This window comes from Dendrobates tinctorius, unplaced genomic scaffold (genome assembly GCF_039654945.1).
Source record: "Dendrobates tinctorius isolate UK_male_01 unplaced genomic scaffold, ASM3965494v1 ptg000062l, whole genome shotgun sequence".
Classification (NCBI taxonomy): Eukaryota; Metazoa; Chordata; class Amphibia; order Anura; family Dendrobatidae; genus Dendrobates; species Dendrobates tinctorius.
In genome coordinates this window covers 16,327,505-16,352,389 of record NW_027361730.1, presented here as the reverse complement: position 1 = coordinate 16,352,389, position 24,885 = coordinate 16,327,505, and the positions used below count along the sequence as shown (strand labels likewise).

At 43.1% G+C, this 24,885-nt stretch overlaps 1 protein-coding gene across 2 annotated transcripts in view; it reads right to left on the bottom strand.

The window, feature by feature from the left end:
• The window catches only part of LOC141092951 (TRPM8 channel-associated factor homolog), a 109,385-nt gene that overhangs the window by 19,536 nt on the left and 64,964 nt on the right, over positions 1-24,885 (bottom strand). For both annotated transcript variants that reach the window (XM_073579328.1, XM_073579327.1), the window contains exon 7: positions 9,928-10,265. In XM_073579328.1, coding sequence (XP_073435429.1) covers positions 9,928-10,265 — 338 coding nt within the window. The remainder of the gene's footprint in view (positions 1-9,927; positions 10,266-24,885) is intronic.

Below are 24,885 nucleotides of genomic sequence, written 5' to 3'. Positions count from 1 at the left end.
GACCAGCATGGGAAGGGAAGCAAAAGACCAGAAAAAGCCATACACCTGACAAATGCTATTGAGAACTCTGCTATTAGAAGTGGAAAGGAAGAACAAAGACAAAAGAATCTAATTAATAAAAATATTGGAGAAAGAGAAACCAATCACAAACTAAAATGTTTCTATACTAATGCACAAAGCATGGGAAACAAACAAGGAGAATTGGAACTACTAACACAGGAACAGAAATATGATGTCATTGGAATCACTGAAACTTGGTGGGACGATACACATGATTGGAATACAAGACTAGAAGGATACAACTTATTTGCAAGAAACAGACTTGATAAACGAGGAGGAGGTGTCGCATTGTATGTTAGAGAGGTGTCGCATTGTATGTTAGAAACGTGTATATCTGCACAGAGATTGAAGCTTCAGAGACTGGGAGTTCTGTGGAAACTGTTTGGGTGAGAATGCAAGGACAGAACAATGGAAAGGACACCATTGTAGGCATATACTACAGGCCGCCTGTGCAAGCTGAAGATATGAATGAACTCTTTATGCATCAAATGGCCAAGTTCTCCAAAAAATATGACATAGTTGTCATGGGAGATTTCAACTATCCAGACATTTGTTGGGAATCTCTCTCAGGCAAAACTAACAGGTCAAGGAAATTCTTGTCCTCTCTTGCTGACAACTTTATCTTCCAAAAGGTAGGGGAGAAAACAAGGGGAACTGCTACCTTGGATCTAATCCTTATAAACAGGGAGGAAATGGTTGAGGAGGTAAAAGTGGCTGGGACCCTAGGAGGTAGCGACCATGCTATTTTAGAATTTTGGATAACTAGAGGAGGAAGACCTGTGAAGACTCAGACGTCAAGGTTAGATTTCAGAAAGGCAGATTTTAAGGGATTCAGAAAGAGAATTGGAGGGATCCAATGGCTGGATATCCTTAAAGACAAAAATGTCCAGGAAGGATGGGAAATCTTGAAAAATGAAATTCTCAAAGCACAACTGTTAACAATTCCGAAAAGAGGGAAGAATAGGAAGCATTTAAGGAAACCAGGATGGATGAACACAGAACTTAAGCACATGCTAAAAAGGAAGAAAAAAAGTTTATAAAATGGAAAGAGGGAGGCATATCTAAAGAAAAATATAATGCTGTCTGCAGAACCTGCAGGGCACAAATCAGATTATCTAAAGCTGACAATGAATTGAGGCTTGCAAGAGACGTCAAAAGCAATAATAAAGGATTTTGGGGATATCTCAAAAGTAAAAGAAAAGTCAAAGATGCTATATGATTTTTACAGGATGAAAATGATGAAATGGTAAGACAGGATGTTGAGAAGGCCGAACTTTTAAATTCCTATTTTGCATCTGTTTTCTCTCAGAAAGGAAATGTAACATCAACTGTTCTTCACTGTCCTATTAAGGGAATAGAAGAATCCAGGATATCTATAAACAGAAAGATAGTGAGGAAACCCTTAGCTAACCTAAATGAATTCAAGTCTCCAGGTCCAGATGAATTACACCCCAGAGTACTGAAGGAGATAACAGAAGAAATTTTTGAACCCCTCTCCATAATCTTTGAAAATTCTTGGAGAACAGGAGAAGTCCCAGAAGACTGGAGAAGAGCAAATGTTGTTCCTATCTTCAAAAAGGGGAAGAAGGTGGACCCAGGCAACTATAGGCCGGTGAGTCTAACTTCTATACCAGGAAAGATCTTTGAACAAATTATTAAACAACATGTATGTCAGTACCTGGATAAGAATGAAGTGATTAAACAGAGTCAGCATGGGTTTGTAACTAATAAGTCATGTCAGACTAACTTAATTTCCTTCTATGATGGAATCACTGATTGGGTGGATCAAGGAAATGCTGTAGATATAGTATATCTTGACTTCAGCAAAGCATTTGACAAAGTATCTCATACAATCCTTATTGAAAAAATGGCTAAGTATGGAATGGACAAGGCAACTGTTAGGTGGATTCATAACTGGCTTAGTGATCGGACCCAAAGAGTGGTCGTAAATGGCTGCACATCCAGTTGGAAGAATGTCTCAAGTGGGGTACCACAGGGCTCTGTCCTGGGCCCTGTATTGTTCAACATCTTTATCAACGATTTAGATGAAGGAATGGAGGGTAAACTGATTAAATTTGCTGATGACACAAAGCTAGGAGGGATAGCTAATACTAGAGAAGAGAGAGAGGATTCAAAAAGATATAAATAAACTGGAGAAGTGGGCAGCAACTAACAGAATGGTTTTTAACAGGGAAAAATGCAAAGTACTACATCTGGGCAATAAAAATGAAAAAAGCATATACAGAATGGGAGGAATAGGGCTAAGCAACAGCACATGTGAAAAAGACTTGGGTATACTAATAGATCACAGACTGAATATGAGTCAACAGTGTGATGCAGCAGCAAAAAAGGCAAATGCAATTCTAGGATGTATTAACAGAAGCAAACAGTCTAGATCACGAGAAGTCATTATTTCCCTGTACTCCTCTTTGGTCAGACCTCATCTGGAATATTGTGTCCAGTTTTGGGCACCACATTTTAAAAAAGACATCAACAAACTGGAGCAAGTTCAGAAAAGAGCGACCAGAATGGTGACCGGTCTGCAAACCCTGTCTTATGAGGAAAGGTTGCAGGATTTGGGAATGTTTAGCTTGCAAAAGAGAAGACTGAGAGGAGACTAAATAGCTGTCTACAAATATCTAAAGGGCTGTCACATTGTAGAAGGATCAACTTTATTCTCATTTGCACAAGGAAAGACTAGAAGCAATGGGATGAAACTGAATGGGAGGAGACACAGATTAGATATTAGAAAAAACTTTTTGACAGTTAGAGTGATCAATGAGTGGAACAAGCTGCCACGAGAAGTGGTGAGTTCTCCTTCAATGGAAGTCTTCAAACAGAGGCTGGACAGACATCTGACTGGGATGATTTAGCGAATCCTGCTTTGAGCAGGGGGTTGGACCAGATGGCCCAGGAGGTCCCTTCCAACTCTACCATTCTATGATTCTATGAAACTACCTATAACAGAAATCTGTCTATCTTCAACAGAAGCTACTGGAAACCCTATAGCAGCAAAATCTCTTGATTTCAATATGCCTCCTAAGCCACAAAGACACTCTTACCTCTGCAAACCAAACTGACTCCCCAGAAGACCTAGGGGCTACCCCATCCCTCTTTAGCCTTGTGGAGCAATCGGAGTCAGGGAACAGTAACCTTGGCTCCGCTTCTTCCTTTACCAATTCTCCTTTAAGACCCTCTATTCCTGAGGAAATACATGCCTACTTACAACAAATTCCCACTAAGGAAGATTTTGGGGCCCTCATCTTGGAAGTGAAAGCTACATGTAGATCTGATATCGCTGTATTGCGTCAGGATAAAAAAATTTATTGCGGAATATGTAGAGTTATTAGAAGGGACCCACAATGACACATGTAAATATTTGACTCTGCTCCAGGAATCTGTGTCCACCCAGGCAGAAGCTCTTAAGGCTGCTAATCAGCATATAGAGGACCTAGATAATAGAGGACAACGTAATAATATCCGATTAAGGGGCCTTCCCGAACAAGAGGGAAATAAGGACCTCTAAAAAATTTTGGAATCCATCTTCAATAGAATCCTAAGCCTTCCAAACACTAACAAATTTAAGCTAGATCGAGCTCACCATGCTCTAAGGCCAAAGGGATCCTTAGCCTTACCACATGACATTATATGTTACGCTCACGACTTTGCTACTAAAGAAGCTATTGTCTCCAAGGCACACACAATGCGAAACCTGGACTATAAAGGATCCACCTTCCAACTATTCCCGGATCTATGCTAGATAATATTGCTAAAAAGGCGACATCTTGCCCCTTTCTATCCACTCTACAGGAGTGTCAAATCATCTATCAATGGGGATTCCACTTTCTCTATCACAGCTAGGGTGAATGGGCGATCAGCATCCTTGAAAGCTCATAGTGACTTGCCCTCCTTCTGAAAAACTTTAAGCATTAGGCTAAGTGCACACGTACCGGAACTCTCGCGGAAATTACCGCGAGAATTCCGGAATTCCAGTCCGCGGGAAAATCGCATTTTAAATTCCCGCGATTTTCCCGCGGAAAAACTAGCATTTTGCAAGCGTAATTAGCTTGCAAAATGCTAGCGTTTTCCAAGCGATCTGTAGCATCGCTTGGAGAACTGATTGACAGGTTCGTCACACTCGTCAAACATAGTGTTTGACGAGTGTGACCAACTTTTTACTACTGAGGCTGCCTATGCGGCATCAGTAGTAAAATATAGAATGTAAAAAAAAAAAAAAACGGTGTTATTCTCACCCTCCGACGTCCCGCGCATCCGTTCCCAGTAATCCTTTGCGAAAATGCCCGCGATGACGTCAGTTCTCGCGGGATCGCGACGTCTCGCGGTAATTCGCGATGACGTCGCGCGAATGACCGCGAGTCTTCGCGATCCCGCGAGAACGGACGTCATCGCGAGCATTTTCGCAAAGGACTACTGGGAACGAGAGCGTGAAGAGAAGCAGGAAGGCTGCGCGGGACGTCGGAGGGTGAGAATAACAATATTTTTTATTTTAAATTCTATTTTTTACAGGGATATGGTACCCAAAGCCCGGAGGACAGTCTCCTCTCCTCCGGACCATGGGTACCATCCGCAATTGTTCTGCTTACTTTCCGCATGGTGTGCACAGCCACATGCGGGAAATAAGCGGAACAATGCATTCCTATGGGTGCGGGATCGCCGCGATTCCGCAAATTAATGAGCATGCTGCGGTTTTTACCGCGAAGCGATTCCGCCGCGGTAAAAACTGCAGCATTAGCACAGCATTGCGGAATCCCATAGGAATGCATGGGATGCTTATTTTTCGCGTTTTCGCGGCAAAATCGCGCGGTTAAAACCGCCGCGGAAACGCGAAAAAAACGCCACGTGTGAACTCAGCCTTACGCTTCCAGAAATCTCTCACTGGAACTAGGCATACCATCACCTTCCCCTCCACCACTGTGGCAAACAAGTCAAAAGAAATGAGGAAGACCAAACTCCACTCATCCCACTACACCACCCATGAGACAAGAACCACATGACTTACACAAAGTCTGCTTAATTTTTTCTCTGTATTTTGTGTTTCCACTGTGGCAGTATAGGGATATCATATCTAAGTTTTAAACTGCTTTAGAATTCGGCCCACATGAATATAAGATTAATCATTTAGTTGCAGGGACTTTCCTCCCTATTATCAGTTAATTCTCTGATCATCTTAATTGTTGCTGGTTATAATAGTTTTGGTTCCTTCAATTTCCAAGGAGCTTAGAGGCTACCCCATTGCTCCCACAGAAATCCTGAGCACATACTGTGTTGTTCTTCAGATTTCTCTAGGAGTTAGGAATTTTAGTTTAAACAATTCCTTGAAGTGATGTTTTCCTACATATTTTATACTTTTATCTGTTATTTATCAGATGTCAACATTTGATTCCCCCTCCATTCATGTTTTTATCTTCCCTCTTCACATTTTCAAACCTTTTGATCCTAAAGACGACTTAATGCATCTCAAGACTTTACCTCCATTCTCCAGCCTTGGCGAGTCTACATTGGCATACTTACTCCTTTTAAATCTACCATGATTAAATGCGTCTCACTCAGCATCAAAGGGCTTAACTCAAATGTTAAGCGATGTGTAACCTTAACTGAAATTAGATCCTGAAAAGCAGATGTAGTGTTCCTTCAGCAAACTCACTTTAATAAATTAGGTTCCTTTAACTTTGCTCGCAATCATTTCCCCACAATTTTCTCTGCCACACAAAACAGGAATATAGCTGGTGTAGCCATTCTTTTTCCAAGAACATGACCAATAAAGGTGACCTCCTCTTATTTGCATCCTGATGGAAGATACATAATATTGGAAGTCACCCTTAGAGGGAATCCTCTTATACTGTGCAACATATATGCTCCTAATACAGCCCAAATCAAATTTCTTAAACGAGTTATGCTTAAGATTTCACGTCTCCCACCTGCAGACATAATCTTAAAGGGAATCTGTCACCTCATTTTTGCCCTATGAGATGCAGCCACCGCCATCAGGGGCTTATCTACAGCATTCTGTAATGCTGTAGATAAGTCCCCAATGTAACTTGAAAGAGAAGAAAAATGAGTTAGATTATACTCACCTGGGGGGCGGTCCAGTCCGATGGGTATCGCAGATCCGGGTCCGGTGCCTCCCATCTTCTAGCGATGACATCCTCATCCTTGCTTCTGTTGCGCTCCTTCACAGGAGTAATTCTCTGTCCTGTTGAGGGCAGAGCAGAGTACTGCACTGCGCAGGCGCTGAGAGAGGTCCGGCGCCTGCGCACTGCAGTAATTTACTCTGCCCTCAACAGGGCAGAGAATTACGCCTGGGCAGGAGCGCGACAGAAGCAAGGAGGAGGACGTCATCACTAGAAGATGGGAGGCGCCGGACCTGCAACACCCATCGGACCGGACCGTCCCCCAGGTGAGTATAATAAAACTCGTTTGTCTTATCTTTCAGGTTACATCAGGGGCTTATCTACAGCATTGGAGAATGCTGTAGATAAGCCCCTGATGGTGGTGGCCGCATCTCATAGGGGAAAAATGAGGTGACAGATTCCCTTTAAGAGGGGATTTTAACATGATGTTCTCTGAAACTATGGATAGATCTGCCTTGTCTGGTAAACCACCATCTCCTTCCCAAATTTACATTTCTTAGTAATTTCACAAGCCACCTCTCTCAAATACCTAGGAATTAATCTCACAACCTCATGTTCTACTTTATACCAGAACAATTTCCCTCCATTATATACAGAAATGCGATCCTTATTGACAAAATGGAAATCACTTCCTCTCTCACTATTTGGACACATTTCAGCAATAAAAATGACTGTTCTCCCAAAAATGTTATATCTTTTTGAAACGTTACCCATATCGGTCCCACTCAGAGATTTACGTGCTTTTCAAGCATTCACTTTAAATTTCATATAGGCAGGAAGGCGTCATAGAATTCCAAAGTCAGTAATGTTGGCTGATAAAAATATGGGATGTCTAGCAGCATCTAACTTTGTTTATTATTATTGGGCATCGCACCTCTGCACGATTCCATCATGGTCTTCTAAACCTACCTGTATGAAATGAATGGAGATTGAAAAATTATGGTTGGCTCCAGCTCAGCCCAACACCCTGATCTGGTCCATTTACAATCCCCCGTCAACAGACCTATGTGGTTCATTCATGCACACCAGAAATATATGGAGGGTCTGCCCTAAAAAATTCAATCTGACATCAACAAACTCCACCCTTCCTTCCTCCCTTTTCCGTCCGATTTTCCCTGAAAGTTTAACCCACTCATTTACAAGGTTATGAACTCAATCAGGCGTGTTTAACTTCGCTGACATATTCAACTACAAAATGCGAATTCTACATTTCTATGATGAGCTGAAAAGAAAATTCTCCCTCCATTATCTGACATTATTTCAGTATATTAAAATTAGGCACTTTGCCTCATCATTATTCCACAGTCTGCAGACCTCCATTCCTACCTCCTTCTAGAGACTGTGCAAGAATAGTTCAACAAGAGGCTTAATATCTAGTGTTTACAATATTCTACATTCTCCAGATACAGATTCCCTAACTAGACACTCTTATATGCTCAAATGCGAGGAATATCTGGGTAAAACACTGACCATGGTAGAATGGAGAAATGTTTGGACCAGAGCAGCCAAGACAGCATCTTGTATTTCATACAAAGAAACTCAGTACAAAATCCTTAGATGGCCACATATATTTAAATAGGCTGCCATTTGTGGTGTAGAAAGGTATTCACCTGCTTATTAGCACTACATCTTTTTAGTTTTTTGGGTTTTTTTTGCTTTGTAAATAAACCCTCCTCATGGTATAGATCCTGACATTTTAATGAAGTTTAAACAAAATATGTTGTTTAGTTGTCTGATATCTCTCCCTCCTCATTTAAACATGCCAGCATACATCCAATACTTGAAAAAAACATTCCAGAACTGAGCTGCTAACTACAGACATGTCTCTAATCTCCTCTAAATCTCTAAACTCCGGGTAGACTTGGTCCATTCCACCTAATCCACTATCTCTCCGATAATTCTCTTCTTGACCCTATACAATCTGGTTCCTGCCTCTAATGAAACTACCCGTACTAAAGTCTCTAATGATCTACTAAGAGCCAAATCTAATGGTGACTACTAGCTGCTCATTCTGCTGGATCTCTCTGCACCATTTGACACTGTGGATCAGCTCCTTCTCACTATGCTCCCCTCCTTTGGCATCAAGGACAAAATTTGTAGGCTCCTCTTCCTCTCTTCCCCTTACTGTTAGGGTTTCTCAAGGATCTAGGTCACCTCCCTTTTTCCTTACATACTGCCCATATTGGACAAACCATGAGTAGATTTGGTTTCCTGTATCATCTCTATGCTGATGACACCCAATTATACACATTTTCTCCTGACATCACCCCTGCATTACTATAAATATCAGTGATTGTCTTTCTGACTGTCTTTATCTCTAACATTATATCCTCCCTCTATCTAAAACTGAATCTGTCAAAAACTGAACTCCTCATGTTTCCCCCCTCCACTAATCTACCTATGCCCGATATTGCCATTTCCATGTGTGGTGTGGTTCTCCCATTACTCCCCAGAAACATGCCCACTGTCTTGGGGTCATATTTGATTTAGATATTTCATTCACCCCATACATCAGAAACGCTCCTCTCTCCATTCCGTCCTGAATGCAGCAGTCAGGATCATATTCCTTCTCAACTGCTACATCAATGACTCTAACCTGTGCCATCATTTCACTATTTGCCCATCCGCTTCACAGTTCAATAAAAACTTATCACTCTGATCCACAAAGCTCTACTTGGTTCAGCACCACCCTACATCTCCTCGCTCGTCCACCCTACCCATGCCCTCTGTTCTTCTAATGACCTAAAACTAACATCCTTTATAATTTGAACCTGCCACTCCTGTCCCCAAGGCTTCTCACTTGCTGCACCAATTTTTTTTAATGCACTACCCAGCACAATTCGATTAATTCCAAATGCCCACAGTTTTAAACATGGCCTAAAATGTTTTGCTTCAGACTGGCCTATTGCCTCACCTCACTTGGGTATCCATGACCGTTTTGCCCAAAGTTTGTTTCAAAATCGTGACTCTCATAGTTTCTGTCCAAACACCCTCCAAGCACTTAATAGCCCTCTGTGTCTGTAATGCACAGATTCTGGCTAGTGACTAGTTCATGCAGAGTTATTTGAATACCCTATTTATTATATTGTTGGTTGAACCATACAATGCAAGCACTTATTACCATTCACCTTTCTTGTCTCCCCTATTTCCTCATAGATTGTAAGCTTGTGAGCAGGGTCCTCACTTCTATTGGCATCTGTTGAGTTATTTGTTCTTTTGTAATGTCTTTTTTGTCTGTACAAGTAAACTCTAAAATGTAAAGTCCTGCAAAATATGTTGGTGCTATAGAAATAAAAAATTATTATTATTTACACTTAGTCACTATAAGCCATGTAATATTTTTGCGGGAAAAGAGGGTGCCAATGCTTGTGGGGTACCCTTATAGAACCTGTCTGATAAAATAGTATGGGCATAAACAATAGACTTTTAGCCAAGCATAATGAGCTACAGGTTACCATATGACTGGCACCTTATCTGATTGCATGTTAAATATTACCTGTCCACATCCCTCATGGGTGATAGGTGTGTAAGTGGACATTCATCCACATTTTGTAACTATGCTAGCACCATCATATACCATTGGAGTTTGTCTGCATCCTGCAGTGAACTAGTGTTATTACCATGTATTTGTAAGGATGGCTTTTTTAGTGATGCATTGTGGTTATTATAGAGAGCAAAATGAATTCTAACAAAATAAATTAGTTCTGTGTCTTACCTGCAGATAAGTCTCCAGTGCGGTCCACAAATTCCAGTCTGCCAACTTTGCCCCATTCTTCAAATACTCTCTGATACAAGCTTCTCTTTTTTCTGGTTCCAGATCAGGATGAGCTTTATCTCTTGGGATTCCCAGAACATTTTCATGTACATATATCGACCACAGGTTACATGTCGCATCTGTAGTGTGAGGAGGGAATTCCCAAGCACTCTGCTGTTGATTGTGCCCAAGTTCATGTATGGGCCCCCACATTCCATCTTTCTTTATGATTTTAAGATCTGTTAATTCTTCGGCTGACTGTTGAAGACACATGACTGGGTATCCAGCATGCATCCAACCTAAAATGTAAAGTATTCACACATGTTAAATACTATTTAGATAATAGCAGCAAAAACATAATGATTATCAGGGTGGATTAAAAGTAGCCAGGGCCCGGGCAATATAGAAAGCATGCACCCCAGGTACTCAATGTATCATGACACATGTCATATATGATCCCCCTGATAAATGATGTGATAGCTCATGTGAGTAACACACAGGTAGAAATGGGAAAACCCGAACACTAAAGTTCAGGGTCAGTACCGAACACCTACTGTTCGGGTTCAGCACCTCGAACAACGGTTGTTTCTCACGCTATCATCAGTATGACAGCGTGAGAAACACCGGTGGCAAAATCATTACCACCGATCAGAGCACTGCAGTTCTCCTGCTGTCAGAAGACAGCATGAACTCGCAGCTGTGACCGGAGGTAAAAAGTTTACCTCTGGACACAGGCATCAGCTGATGGGACTACTAACCCCCATCAGCCTACGCATGCTGTTGCTGATAACAGCAAAAGCAGCCACCACTGATGAGTGTATTTATCAGCCGGCACCTGCAATACAAATTAAAAATTTAAAAAAAAAATTGTGAGTTCCCCTTTTTTTAATTATTTAAATAAATAATTTTAAAAAAATGGTGTGGATTCCCCCCATTTTTGACAACCAGCCAAGCTAAAGCAGACAACTGGGCTGGTTGATAATCTCAGGCTGGTAAGGGGCCATGGATATTGCCCTCAGCCTAAAGATAGCCACCCCAGAAAAGGCGCAGTTCACTGAGTCTGCATTCCCAGCCAGGCCAATGAACTGTGGTTACCTCAGTGAGATCACCACTAGCACTATGAGACAAAGTCTTATGGTGTAGAGCTGAGCTCAGTGAGTTCACCACAGTTCAAAGTTCTCATGACAAACATTGGTGAACTCACTGAGCTCACAACTAGCTCTAGTGGTGATCTCACTGATGTCACCGCAGTTCATTGGCCCACCTCGGAATCCAGACTTAGTGACCTGTGTTAACTTTGATGACATCACCACTAGTCACTGAGGCTGCGAATTCTCCAGTGGTTTTCAGCCTGAACGGTTGCATCTTGGCAAAGTCTAGGTTGAAAATTATTTATCGCAGACATGGATTCAAGCGTGGGACAAACCGTGGAACAGGTGAGGGATATGGTTGTTTTCTATTTTTGTTATTTTACAGGAGATGATCGCTTTATTGCAATGGGCATCAGGTGAGTATTATTGTTGTTTATTATCTTGTTTTTTTACAGGAGGCAATGGCTTCAATGGAAAGGGCGTTAGGTCAGTATAACTGTGTTTGTTATTTTTAAATAGAAAAGTAAAAGTTTTTTATTTCATATAAAGAACTTTATACTTGCTGTGTGTTTATTTACAATATAACTATAGGATTAGTAATGGATAGGTGTGTTACAGACACCTACATTACTAAGCCATGGGCTTGATGTCACCTGAAAATAGAAAGGTGACATCAACCCCACAAATATTAACCCCACTTGCCACTACCACAGGGCAAGTGGGAAGAGCCAGGCAAAGATTCAGATTTGGTGTATCTAATATATGCGCCTTTTCTGGGGAGGCTGCAGGCTGCTATTTTTAGGCTGGGAGGGGCAATAGGCTGCAGCCTGCAGCTGTCAGTTTTGCCTGGCTGGTTATCAAAAATACAGGAGAACCTATGTCATTTTTTTATTTTTTTATATTGCAGGCGCCAACTGATGAATACTCCCATCAGCCGCTGCCTGCTCTCGCTTTTATCAGCAACAGCAAGGGTGGGCTGATGGGAGTAGTAATCCCAACAGCTGACACCTGTGACTGGAGATAAACTTTTTGCCTGTGCTCATAGTTGCAGGCTCACGCTGTCATCTGACAGTGTGGGAATCACACCTCTATGACTGGTAGTATTGATCTTACTGCCAAACAGAGGCAGTGTTTGCGGCGCTGTCATGCATATGACAGCATGATAAACACTGGATGTTCGAGCTCCCCGTTCATGTGAATGGGGACAAGGTTCGGGTACTGTACTGGTACTTGAACCAAATTTTTTTAAGTGTTCAGCTGGACCCGAACATCGAGGGATTTGCCCATCACTACACACAGGTAGTTGGAAAATCTGCACATCTGTAGATGGAAAATGATAGAGATTGCAAATTTTTCCCTTATATACAGCGCTATACATAACATAGTGCTATATAAAATAGAACAGGGGTGGGAGATTAATTTTCCCAAGGGGCCACATGACAGACCGTGACTATTATGGAGGCTGAACCAACATGCTAAAATTAATTCTGCTCAATATTAATACAATAGCGATGAAACATTTTGCGTGTTTTTTAAAAGTGTGATATTTCTGTCTAGTTGTTGTGGTGCTATTTTCCTGGTGATTTTAGTAAACCGGAAGCAAATGGTTGTCAGCTATACGAATGAAAATTGTGTTTGACATTGTTTTATCCCTTTATGTGTTAGTTTTCAACATTTGCTGAGTCAAATGTTTTGCATATTTTGTCATGGCTAGTCGAATTTTTCAGTTGTTTTTGATAGAAAAAAATTTTTTTTGTTTGTGTATTTTTAGGTTAAAACATGGCAAAGACAAAGTCAAATTTATCAACAGATTTCAGGAAGCTTATTATTATGAATGGGAAGTCAGGTAAAAGCCAAAAAGAGGTAACTATGGACTTTAACTGTTCTTAATGTCAAGTGTCACATATAATAAAGAAAGAAAGGAAAAAAGAAGGTTATGGAACAGCTAACAAACCTAGAAGTGGAAGGCCACGGAAAACTTCCTCTAAAGTTGATCACATTATTAAGAAAAAGTCAGTATCTGATGTTCATAAAAGTGCTGTACACATTTCACATGAAATGAAAGAAGAATATGGGGTCCAAGTGAGTCGCCAAACTGTGTTGCGACAGCTAAGAGAAGTAGGGTTGAATGCACGAGTTTCAGTCAAGAAGCCTTTCATCTCTGCAAAGAACCAGAAGGTCCGACTTGAGTTTGTCTAAAAACACAGCCAATGGAAAGAGAATGATTGGTCTAAGGTGGTGTGGTTGGGTGAATCAAAGTTCAATCTGTTTGATAGTGATGGTAAGCACTATATATACTGCCCAATTAGAAAACATAGTGATGAAAGGTATCAAACACCTACAGTGAAACATGGTGGTGACAATGTCATGGTTTGGGGCTGCTTTTCTGCATCTGCCATTGGCCCTCTACATAAAATTGATGGAAATATGAATGCTACCATTTTCAAGAATATACTGGAGAATATCATGCTGCCAAATTGTAAAACCAAAGAAAGTAGGAAGGGGCTGGAAATTCCAGCAAGAAAATGATCCTAAGCACACATCCAATTTAGTAAAAAATGAGTTAACAAAGAAAAATGTTCGCCTGTTGCAATGGCCGAGCCAATTACTTGATTTAAACCATATGAAGCGCCTTTGGGATGAGTTAGGGCGACAAGTTGGTGCCCGTACCCATAGCAATAAAGATGAAATATTTGCAGATTTGCAAGTTGAATGGAGCAAGATCCCTCAGCATGTCTTGAATACCTAGTGGCTTCAATGCCCTGTCAGTGTGGTGCAGTAATTAAAGCAAGAGGTTATTCTACAAAATACTAAGCTATGGCATTGTAAACAATGAATTATTATCTATGTTGTGATCAATAAATAGTATTTGCAAAACTTTTCGCAATCAGTTTTCTTTATTTAAATGACCATACCTATATTCCAAAGCAGTTTGGTTAAAATTAAGGTCTTGCATGATGACAACTTCATACACTTTCAATTTATCACCAGGAAAATGGCATCACAACAACCAGACAGAACAAATCACACTTTAAAAAAAAAAAAGCAAAATGTTTGGTCGCTACTGTATAATATAAAGAAATTAATACTTGTATGACTCAATATCAAACAGAATTATGTATGCTGACATCCCACTATATATACAGTATGATCCACCACATAGTCCCCTACATACAATATGAGCTCCCTGTCACGACACAGCTGTTGGGTGTCCTGAACAGGGGCTCCTTCCCTGTCCTTAACACTAGGGGGCGCCCTAGCTTGTCCTACTCCCCGGGATACTTCTGAAGTTGAAGATGCCGGGGCATCCACCCTTGCCTTATCTCCTGAGTTAGCCCTCTGTCTGTTCTCTTCCCCTACCAAGGGAAAGGGGCGCTACTGTGCACCGTAGTACACCAACCCGAAAAACAAGGCAACACAAGGGGTAACAGAGAACTCCAGGCATACAAAATATTCACTCACATATAACAGAGGAATTCACCGTGGCGTGGAGGTAGGGGAATAAACCAAAATAGACGAGGGTAGGGAATTACCACGCATACAAACCAAGCAACAGTCACAAATAACTCCTCCAACTCTCCTTCTCATATGAACTCCTCTCCCTCTGATAGCCATGCAGCAAATGCTTGCTCTGACAAGGATTTGTAACAGAGCCCAGCTTATAAAGGGGAAAGGACTGGCCATATGAGCTCAGCTGTGAGTATAGGGATTTCCAGTGCTTCTTTTGAGCGCCGTAGTAGAAGCAATCAGACACTGCAGTCTTATGGCTCCACACTGTCGCAGTAACCCCGTGACAGTCCCCCCTCTTCTATGAGGGACCTCCGGACCCTCAGGACAAGGCCTATCAGGGTGTGTCACGTAAAAAGCCCTAACCAGTCTGGCCGCATGAACATCAGATGCTGGTACCCACATCCTCTGCTCGGGACCCTACCCCCTCCAATGTACAAGATACTGAAGCAACCGATGAACAACAAGAGAATCCAAGATCTTTGCAATCTGAAACCCCAAGTTTCCACCGACATTGACAGGAGATGGTGATAGAGGTGATGGTACTGAAGATGCAACATATTTTTTGAGATCAATGGAATACATTATGGATCCTAAAGGTATACGGTTAAGCAAGGCAAAATGCTACGAGATTGACGATAGCTAAGGACCGATAAACCTAGGACCCAGTTTCCAAGACGGAACCTTCAACTTAATGTTTCTAGATGACAGCCTTACCAAGTCACCAATACACAGGTCCGGACCCACCAAACGTCTCCAATCAGCCACACTCTTATATTTGGATCCCAGCTTCCTCAAATTCGTAACCACCTGCCATATGGCAGTAATAGAACATGAAAAACATTCTTCTTCCAGTAAACCAGAAGGATGATTACTATTAAATGAACTAAACTGTCTTTTCTTCCACGATTGCTCAATTTACCTGGACGGCCAGGTCTAGGAAGACATCTGGTGGACCCAAAGTTCTTCAATTTAACGATTATGGAGGCCACTGTGCTCTTAGGAACCTTGAGTACTGCAGAAATTCTTTTGTAACCTTGACCAGATATTGCCTTGCCACAAGTCTGTCTCTGAGCTCCTTGGCCAGTTCCTTTGACATCATGATTTTCATTTGGTCTGACATGCATTGTGTGCTGTGAGGTCTAGTGATGAGCGAGTATACTCGTTGCTTGGCTTTTTCCAAGCATGCTCGGGTGTCCTCCGAGTATTTTGGCGTGCTCAGAGATTTAGTTTGTGTTGATGTAGCTGCATGATTTGTGGCTGCTAGACAGTCTGAATACATGTGGGAATTCCCTAACAAACAGGCAACCCCCACATGTATTCAGCCATTCAAGCAGCCGCAAATCATGCAGCTGCTTCGACACAAACTAAATCTCCGAGCACACTAAAATACTCGGAGGAAACACGAGCATGCTCGGGAAAACCGGAGCAACGAGTATACTCGCTCATCACTAGAGAGGTCTTATATAGACAGGTGTGTGTCTTTACAAATCAATTCCTATTAGTTTAATTAAACACAGCTGTACTCCAATGAAGGAGTAGAACCATCTCAAGGAGGATCACAAGGAAATGGACAGCATGTGACTTAAAGATGAGTGTCTGAGCAAAGGGTCTGAATACTTATGACCATGAGATATTTCAGTTTTTCCTTTTTAATAAATTTGCAAAAAATTCTACATTTCTCTTTTTTTCAGTCAAGATGGGGTGCAGAGTGTTCATTAACCCCTTCACCCCCAAGGGTGGTTTGCACGTTCATGACCGGGCCAATTTTTACAATTCTGACCACTGTCCCTTTATGAGGTCATAACTCTGGAACGCTTCCATGGATTCCGGTGATTCTGACACTGTTTTCTCATGACATATTGTCCTTCATGATAGTGGTAAAATTTCATTCAAATAACTTGCGTTTATTTGTGAAAAAAATGGAAATTTGGTGAAAATTTTGAAAATTTTGCAATTTTCCAACTTTGAATTTTTATGCCCTTAAATCACAGAGATACGGCACACAAAAAACTTGATAACTAACATTTCCCACATGTTTACTTTACATCAGCACAATTTTGGAACCAAATTTTTTTTTGTTAGGAAGTTATAAGGGTTAAAAATTGACCAGCGATTTCTCATTTTTGCACCACCATTTTATTTTTATGGACCACATCACATTTGAAGCCACTTTGAGGGGTCTATATGATAGAAAATACCCAAAAGTGACACCATTCTAATAACTGCACCCCTCAAGGTGCTCAAAACCACATTCAGGGAAGTTTATTAACCCTTTAGGTGCGTCACAGGAATTTTTTTGAATATTTAAAAAAAAAATGAACATCTAACTTTTTTTCACAAAAAAAATAATTCAGGTTCAATTTTCTTTATTTTACCAAGGGTAACAGGAGAAATTGGACTGCAAAAGTTATTGTGCAATTTGTCCTGAGTATGCTGATACCTGATATGTGGGGGGGGAACGACTGTTTCGGCGCATGGCAGAGCTCAGAATGGAAGGAGCGCCATTTGACTTTTTCAATGCAAAATTGGCTGGAATTCAGATCGGACGCCATGTCACGTTTGGAGAGCCCCTGATGTACCATAACAGTGCAAACCCCCCCACAAATGACACTATTTTGGAAACTAGACCCCCTAAGGAACTCATCTAGATGTGGTGAGAACTTTGAACCCACAAGGGCTTCACAGAAGTTTATAACGTACAGCGGTACAATTAAAAAATCATATTTTTTCCACAAAAATGATCTTTTCACCCCAATTTTTATTTTCCCAAGGGTAACAGGACCCTAAAAGTTATTGTGCAATTTGTCCTGAGTACGCTGATACCCCATATGTGGGGGTAAACCACTATTTGGGCACATGGCAGAGCTCGGAAGGGAAGCAGCGCCATTTGACATTTTTGGCTAGAACTGAGATCGGACACCATGTCGCGATTGGAAAACCCCTGATGTACCATAACAGTGCAAACCCCCCACAAATGACACTATTTTGGAAACTAGACCCCCTAAGGAACTTATCTAGATGTGTGGTGAGCACTTTGAACCCCCCAGTGCTTCATAGAAGTTTATAACGCCAGGGCGTGAAAATAAAAAATTCATATTATTTCCACAAACATGATCAATTAGTCCCCAATTTTTTCATTTTCCCAAGGGTAACAGGAGAAATTGGACCCCAAAAGTTGTCCAATTTGTCCTGAGTACACTGATACCCCATATGTGGGAGAAAACTATTGTATGGGCACACGTCGGGGCTCGGAAGGGAAGTAGTGACGTTTTGGAATGCAGACTTTGATGGAATGGTCTGCGGGTGTCATGTGCGTTTGGAGAGCTCCTGATGTACCTAAACTATTGAAACTCCCCACAAATGACCCCATTTTGGACACTAGACCCCCCTCGGAACTTATCTAGATGTGTGGTGAGCACTTTGAACCCCCAAGGGCTTCACAGAAGTTTATAATGCCCGGGCATGAAAATAAAAAAATTGTATTTTTTCCACAAACATGATCAATTAGTCCACAATTTTTTTATTTTCCCAAGGGTAACAGAAGAAATTGAACCCCAAAAGTTGTTGTCCAATTTGTCCTGAGTACGCTGACACCCCATATGTGGGAGAAAACTACTGTATAGACACACATCGGGGCTCGGAAGGGAAGTAGTGACGTTTTGGAATGCAGACTTTGATGGAATGGTCTGCGGGTGTCATGTGCGCTTGGAGAGCCCCGATGTACCTAAACTATTGAAACTCCCCACAAGTGAACCCATTTTGGACACTAGACCCCCCACGGAACTTATCTAGATGTGTGGTGAGCACTTTGAACCCCCAAGTGCTTCACAGAAGTTTATAACGCTCGGACATGAAAATAAAAAAATCATTTTTTTCCACAAAAATGATATTTTTGCCCCAATTTTTTATTTTCCTAAGGGTAACAGGAGAAATTGGACCCTGAAAGTTGTTATGCAATTTGTCCTGAGTAGGCTGATACCCTACATGTGGGGGTAAAACACTGTTTGGGCGCATGGCAGAGCTTGGAAGGGAAGGAGCACCATTTGACTTTTTCAACTCAGAATTGGCTGGAATTGAGATCAGACGCCATGTTGCATTTGGAGAGCCCCTGATGTGCCCAAACAGTGGAAACTCCCCAATTCTAACTCCAACCCTAACGCCAACACACCCCTAACCCTAATCTCAGCCCTAACCCTAGCCCTAACCCTAGCCCTAGCCCTAACCTAACCCTAGCCCTAGCCCTAACCCTAACCCTAGTCCTGGACCTAACCCTACCCCTAACCCTAATGGGAAAATGGAAATAAATACATTTTCTTTTAAGTTTATTATTTTTCCCTAACTAAGGGGGTGATAATGGGGGGGTTTGATTTACTATTTATGGCGGTTTTTATGTTTGACAGCTGTCGCACGCTAAAAGACGCTTTTTATTGTAAAAATAGTTTTTGCATCACCACATATTGAGAGCTATAATTTTTCCATATTTTGACCCACCGAGTCATGTGAGGTCTTATTTTTTGCGGGACGAGTTGACGTTTTTATTGTTACCATTTTCGGGCATGTGACATTATTTGATCGCTTTTTATTCCGATTTTTGGGACGCAGAATGAACAAAAACCAGCGTTTCATGAATTTCTTTTGGGGGGGTGCGTTTACACCATTCCGCGTGCGGTAAAATTGATAAGGCGGTTTTATTCTTCGGGTCAGTGCGGTTACGGCGATACCTCATTTAGGTCATTTTTTTGTGTTTTGGTGGTTTTATGCAATGAAAACTATTTTATATAAAAAATAATTATTTTTGCATCGCTTTATTCTGCGAGCTATAATAATAATTTTAATATTTTTTTATTTTTTAGCTGATGATGCTGTATGGCGGCTCGTTTTTGCGGGACAAGACGACGTTTTCAGTGGTACCATGGATATTTATATGCGTCTTTTTGATCGCGCGTTATTACACTTTATGTTTGGCGGTATGATAATAAATCATTATTTTTTGCTTCGTTTTTTATTTTTATTTTTTAAGGGGTTCACTAAAGGGGTTAACTAATGGGACAGTTTTATAGGGCGGGTCGTTATGGACGCGGCGATACCTAATATGTGTACTTTTATTGTTTTGTTTTTTTTATTTCCAAAAAATGGATTTATTGGGGGAATATTTTTTTTTTTTCTAATTTATTTGGTGATTTTTTTAAAATTATTTTAACACTTTTTTTTATTTTTTTTTTAACTTTATTACTAGAGTTGAGCGACTTTTGGTTTTTCAGGGTCGCGTTTCGTTTCGTGAAACCCGACTTTTCCAAAAGTCGGGTCGAGCAAGATCGTCCGATTATAGGGAAAAGTCGGGGTCGTCCCGAAACACGAAACCCAATGTAAGTCAATGGGGAATAAAAGTCGGCACTGAAAAATGGGGGTTATTTGGCTACAAACTGTGGGGGGGAGGGCTGGCTCCAGGTTTTCATGTGCCCTGGGCGAAAGAGCGCCCCTTTAACACATACCACAACTCATCATGCTCCGATACGGCAGAGAAATAGCGGTATAGTACAATGAAAAATACCTCACTTTTTACGTCTCATGACGAGGCCCATCTATCTCTCCATACAGAATCAATGGTCCCATATAATGTTTGAAACAGTATATGATGAGCTCCACATAATGCTACAGTATATGTTGGTCCCCATGGATGAAGCTCCACTGTCTTATGGGCCCAAATAATGCTCCAAACATAATGGGCCCCATTTCTAATGCTCTAGTGTATAATGGGCCCTGTAAATGCTGCTCCAGTGTCTGATGTCCACCTTTGGAATGTTCCAGTGTATGGTGGGCCCCATCTATCATTCTCCAGAGTATAGTGCTCCCCAAAAATTGCTGTCCCAACATTGAAAACAATGAAATAAGTCTCCTCGCTAGGGAATCCCTGTACTTGTCTGGACAGGTGCTGTAGCTTGCTTAACAGCTCGCCAGCCGTTCTCACGCCCAGTATGGATTGCACGTGATTGCACAAAGGTTAGAAAGGGTACCGTATCCCTGGATAACATGTATGGATAGCATACACATTCAAAATATATGTCTCAGGAGGCAGGCTCAGACGGTGTCAGGCACAGTATGGATTGCACAAAGGTTAGAAAGGGTACCGTATCCCCGGATAACATGTATGGATAGCGTACACATTCAAAATATATGTCTATACAGCATGAGGCAGGCTCAGACGGTGTTAGGCCCAGTATGGATTGCACGTCATTGCACAAAGGTTAGAAAGGGTACCGTATCCCCGGATAACATGTATGGATAGCGTACACATTCAAAATATATGTCTATACAGCATGAGGCAGGCTCAGACGGTGTTAGGCCCAGTATGGATTGCACGTCATTGCACAAAGGTTAGAAAGGGTACCGTATCCCCGGATAACATGTATGGATAGCGTACACATTCAAAATATATGTCTATACAGCATGAGGCAGGCTCAGACGGTGTTAGGCCCAGTATGGATTGCACGTCATTGCACAAAGTTTAGAAAGGGTACCGTATCCCCGGATAACATGTATGGATAGCGTACACATTCAAAATATATGTCTCAGGAGGCAGGCTCAGACGGTGTCAGGCACAGTATGGATTTGACGGCCCAGATTACACAGAGGAGGAGCAGGGAGAGGTAAAGATTGCAAATGCTGGGGCCCTGCCCAAGCAAGGGGGGCCCACTCGTGGGCGTCGGTACTGGCACTGGGCCCCTCATAGTACAGCGGTGTGTCTGACGGCGGGTGTGCTCCACCGCCGTCAGAGACACTTGATTGCACTATGAGGGACCCTGTGCCAGTGCCCGCGCCCAAGAGTCGGCCTACCCACCTGTCCAGGGCAACGGCACTCGCACGGTGTCGTGCGGTAGGTGGTGACCCCGGCCATGGGGGGGGGGGAGGCAGCACAGTTAGGGAGTTTTAGAAAGTGGCATATGTTGATGTTGGACATTCAGCTGATGCAAAAGGCAAAATAGGTGAAGTACCAGGAAGAGGTGGACCAAAGCAAGCCATTTTTCTGTCACCCTATGTGTCATCAGGGGAAGGTGGGACAAAATCCTTGGAAACCCATGCGTGGTTCATTTTAATGAAGGTTAGATCATCCACATTTTGGGTTGACAGACGGGTCCTTTTTTCTGTCAGGATTGATCCAGCTGCACTGAAGACTCTTTCCGATAGCACACTTGCAGCTGGGCAAGCGAGCTCCTGTAAGGCATATTGGGCCAATTCAGGCCAGGTGTCCAGTTTAGCGGCCCAAAAGTCAAAGGGGAATGACCTGTGTGGGAGAACATCGATATGGGAGGAAAAGTAGTTTGTAACCATAGTTGACAACTGCTGTCTCCTGTCACTTTCCATCGATGCAGTATTACCAGTTGTGTGAGCGGTATTTGAAAAATCAGTCCACAACATTGTCATGAAACCCCTGTCTCCAACGCCACTTCTGCTGTGTGCACCACGAACACCTCTGCCAAGCTGCCCCCGGCCCGTACGGCTCATGTGAGAACCATCACCGCTGCTGTGTGCTGGGAATGCCTCAATCAACCGATTTACCAGAGTTGCTTGTTTATTAACCAATATTAGGTCAAGGTTCTCCTGTGGCATGATGTTTTGTAATTTGCCTTTATAGCGTGGATCCAGGATGCTGGCCAACCAGTAGTCGTCATCGTTCATCATTTTGGCAATGCGGGGGTCCCTTTTTAGGATCCGCAAGGCATAATCTGACATGTGGGCCAATGTTCCCGGTGTCAATGATGCACTGCGAGTGCTGGGTGGAGGAGCACTTTCTGGCAAATCCACATCCCTCCAGTCACGCACAAACCCTGTACCAGACCTTGCCACGCCAACATTTTCACTTGCCCCACGAGATGCATCCTCCTCCCCTAAGTAATCATCCCCATCATCCTCCTCCTCCTCCTCCTCTTCTTCCTCCACTTCGTCCAGGAGAGGTCCCTGAGCAGACAATGGCTGAATGTCATCAAGGATTCCCTCCTCCTCTTCCTCCTCATCAACATTGGCTGCAGACGCCTGCTCCTTAAGGTGCGTCAAACTTTGCATGAGCAGACGCATAAGTGGGATGCTCATGCTTAGGATGGCGTCGTCTGCGCTTACCAGCCGTGTGCATTCCTCAAAACACTGAAGGACTTTACAAAGGTCTTTCAGCTTCGACCACTGCACGCCTGTCAACTCCATGTCTGCTCTCAAAGTGCCTGGCCGTGTATCCTCCCACAAATGCATTATGGCCTGCCTCTGCTCGCACAGCCGCTCCACCATGTGCAGGGTGGAGTTCCACCTTGTTGCAATGTCGATAATGAGGCGGTGGTTGGGAAGGTGGAGCAATCGCTGCAGCTTCTGCATACGAACGGAGTGTACAGGCGACCGGCGGATGTGCGCGCACAGTCTTCGCACCTTCTGGAGCAGGGCTGTTAACTCCGGATAATTTTTGAGGAAGCACTGCACCACCAGGTTCAATGTGTGAGCCAAGCAAGGTATGTGGCTGAGTTTTGAAAGGGCTATGGCTGCCACAAAATTACGGCCGTTATCACTAACTACCTTGCCTGCCTCAAGATGTACACTGCCCAGCCATGACTCAGTTTGTCGCTTCAAGTACTCGGCCAGCACCTCGGCGGTGTGTCTGTCGCCCAAACACATCATCTGCAACACAGCCTGCTGACGCTTTCCACTAGCTGCTCGATAGGGGGACACCTCGTGTGCAACAGTGGCAGCTACAGATGGAGTGCTCGTACGACTGCGCTCTGTGGATGAGCTTTCGCTTCTGGAGGAGGAGGAGGAGGAGGAGGAGGGTCGAACGCCTACAGCCAATTGTTTCCTATACCGTGGGCTAGGCAGCACTGTCCCACCACCGCTGTCCCCTGTGGACCCTGCATCCACCACATTAACCCAGTGCGCAGTGATGGACACGTAACGGCCCTGGCCATGCCGACTGGACCATGCATCAGTTGTGAGGTGCACCTTTCCGCTCACTGACTGCTTGAGTGCATGGACAATGCGGTCTTTCACATGATGGTGGAGGGCTGGGATGGCTTTGCGAGAGAAGAAGTGGCGACTGGGTAGGTCATAGCGTGGTACTGCATAGGCCATGAGTTCGCGGAAAGCTGTGCTTTCCACCAACCGAAAGGGCATCATCTCAAACGAGATTAGTTTGGCAATGTGGGCGTTCAAACCCAGTGTACGCGGATGAGAGACTGAGTACTTTCTTGACCTACTCATAGTGTCTGGGAGGGTGAGCTGGACTTGAGAGCTGCATATGGTGGAAGTAGCGGTGGACAGGGCGGACTGAGAGAGGGTTGATGATGGTGATGGAGTTGGTGTTCTTTCTGATGGCCTAGAATCAGTCTTTCGTTGATATAACAGTGGGATTCCCTGACTGCTGTGGCCTTGCAACGACACCTCAACATTTGCTGCTGTGCTAACCGGTGGGCTTACAGTGGGGGAAACAATGTAGCGTTGCTGACTACCTTCGTTGTGATCAGTTGCACATGTGGCACTTGAGGTTTGGTGTTGTGTCCACGCTTGCAAGTGCATGCTGGTTAAATGTCTAAGCATGCAACTGGTATTCAAATTTTGCAGATTTTTCCCTCGGCTAAAGGTCTTTGCGCACTTCATACAGATAACCTTGGCCTGATCATGAGGATTTTGGTAAAAAAAGTGCCACACTGCACTCTTCCTACTTTGGCAGACATTTTGCGGCCTAGCACGCTGTGATCTTTTGACCCTCTGGACAAGCTGTCCAGCAACTCTTTTGATGTTTGGAACCTGTCTTTGGAGTGCTCCGGGCCTGCCAGATAACAGCTGTTGCGATGTCGATGTCTGCTGTGGATGCTCCTCATCTGAGCTATTGGAAGCAGCACCCTCTTCCCCCAATGGATGCCAATCTGGGTCAACAACTGGGTCATCCATCACCTCCTCTTCTATGTCATGTGCACCTTCCTCTGTGTCACCGTGTATGGTGGTATAGTGTGCGGGAAGGGGCACCTGAGTCTCATCAGGGTCAAAATCTGGCTCTGTACACTGCGAGGACAATGTAGTGCTCTGAGTGAATGTACCAGCAGAATCATCCATCAGCGGCTGTGCATCAGTGCACTCCATGTCAGATTCATCTTGGCCTGGGTAATTCACCATTTGACTTGATAATCCAGGCATGGTATGTGAAAACAGCTCCATGGAGTAATCAGTAGGATGGCCTGCGTCATCCTTCTATCTTGGTTGGGGTGAAGGACACAAGGAAAGGTGTGGTTCATGAACATGAGCCTCCAATGACGACTCAGTGCTTTTACTTTTTACAACTGAAGAA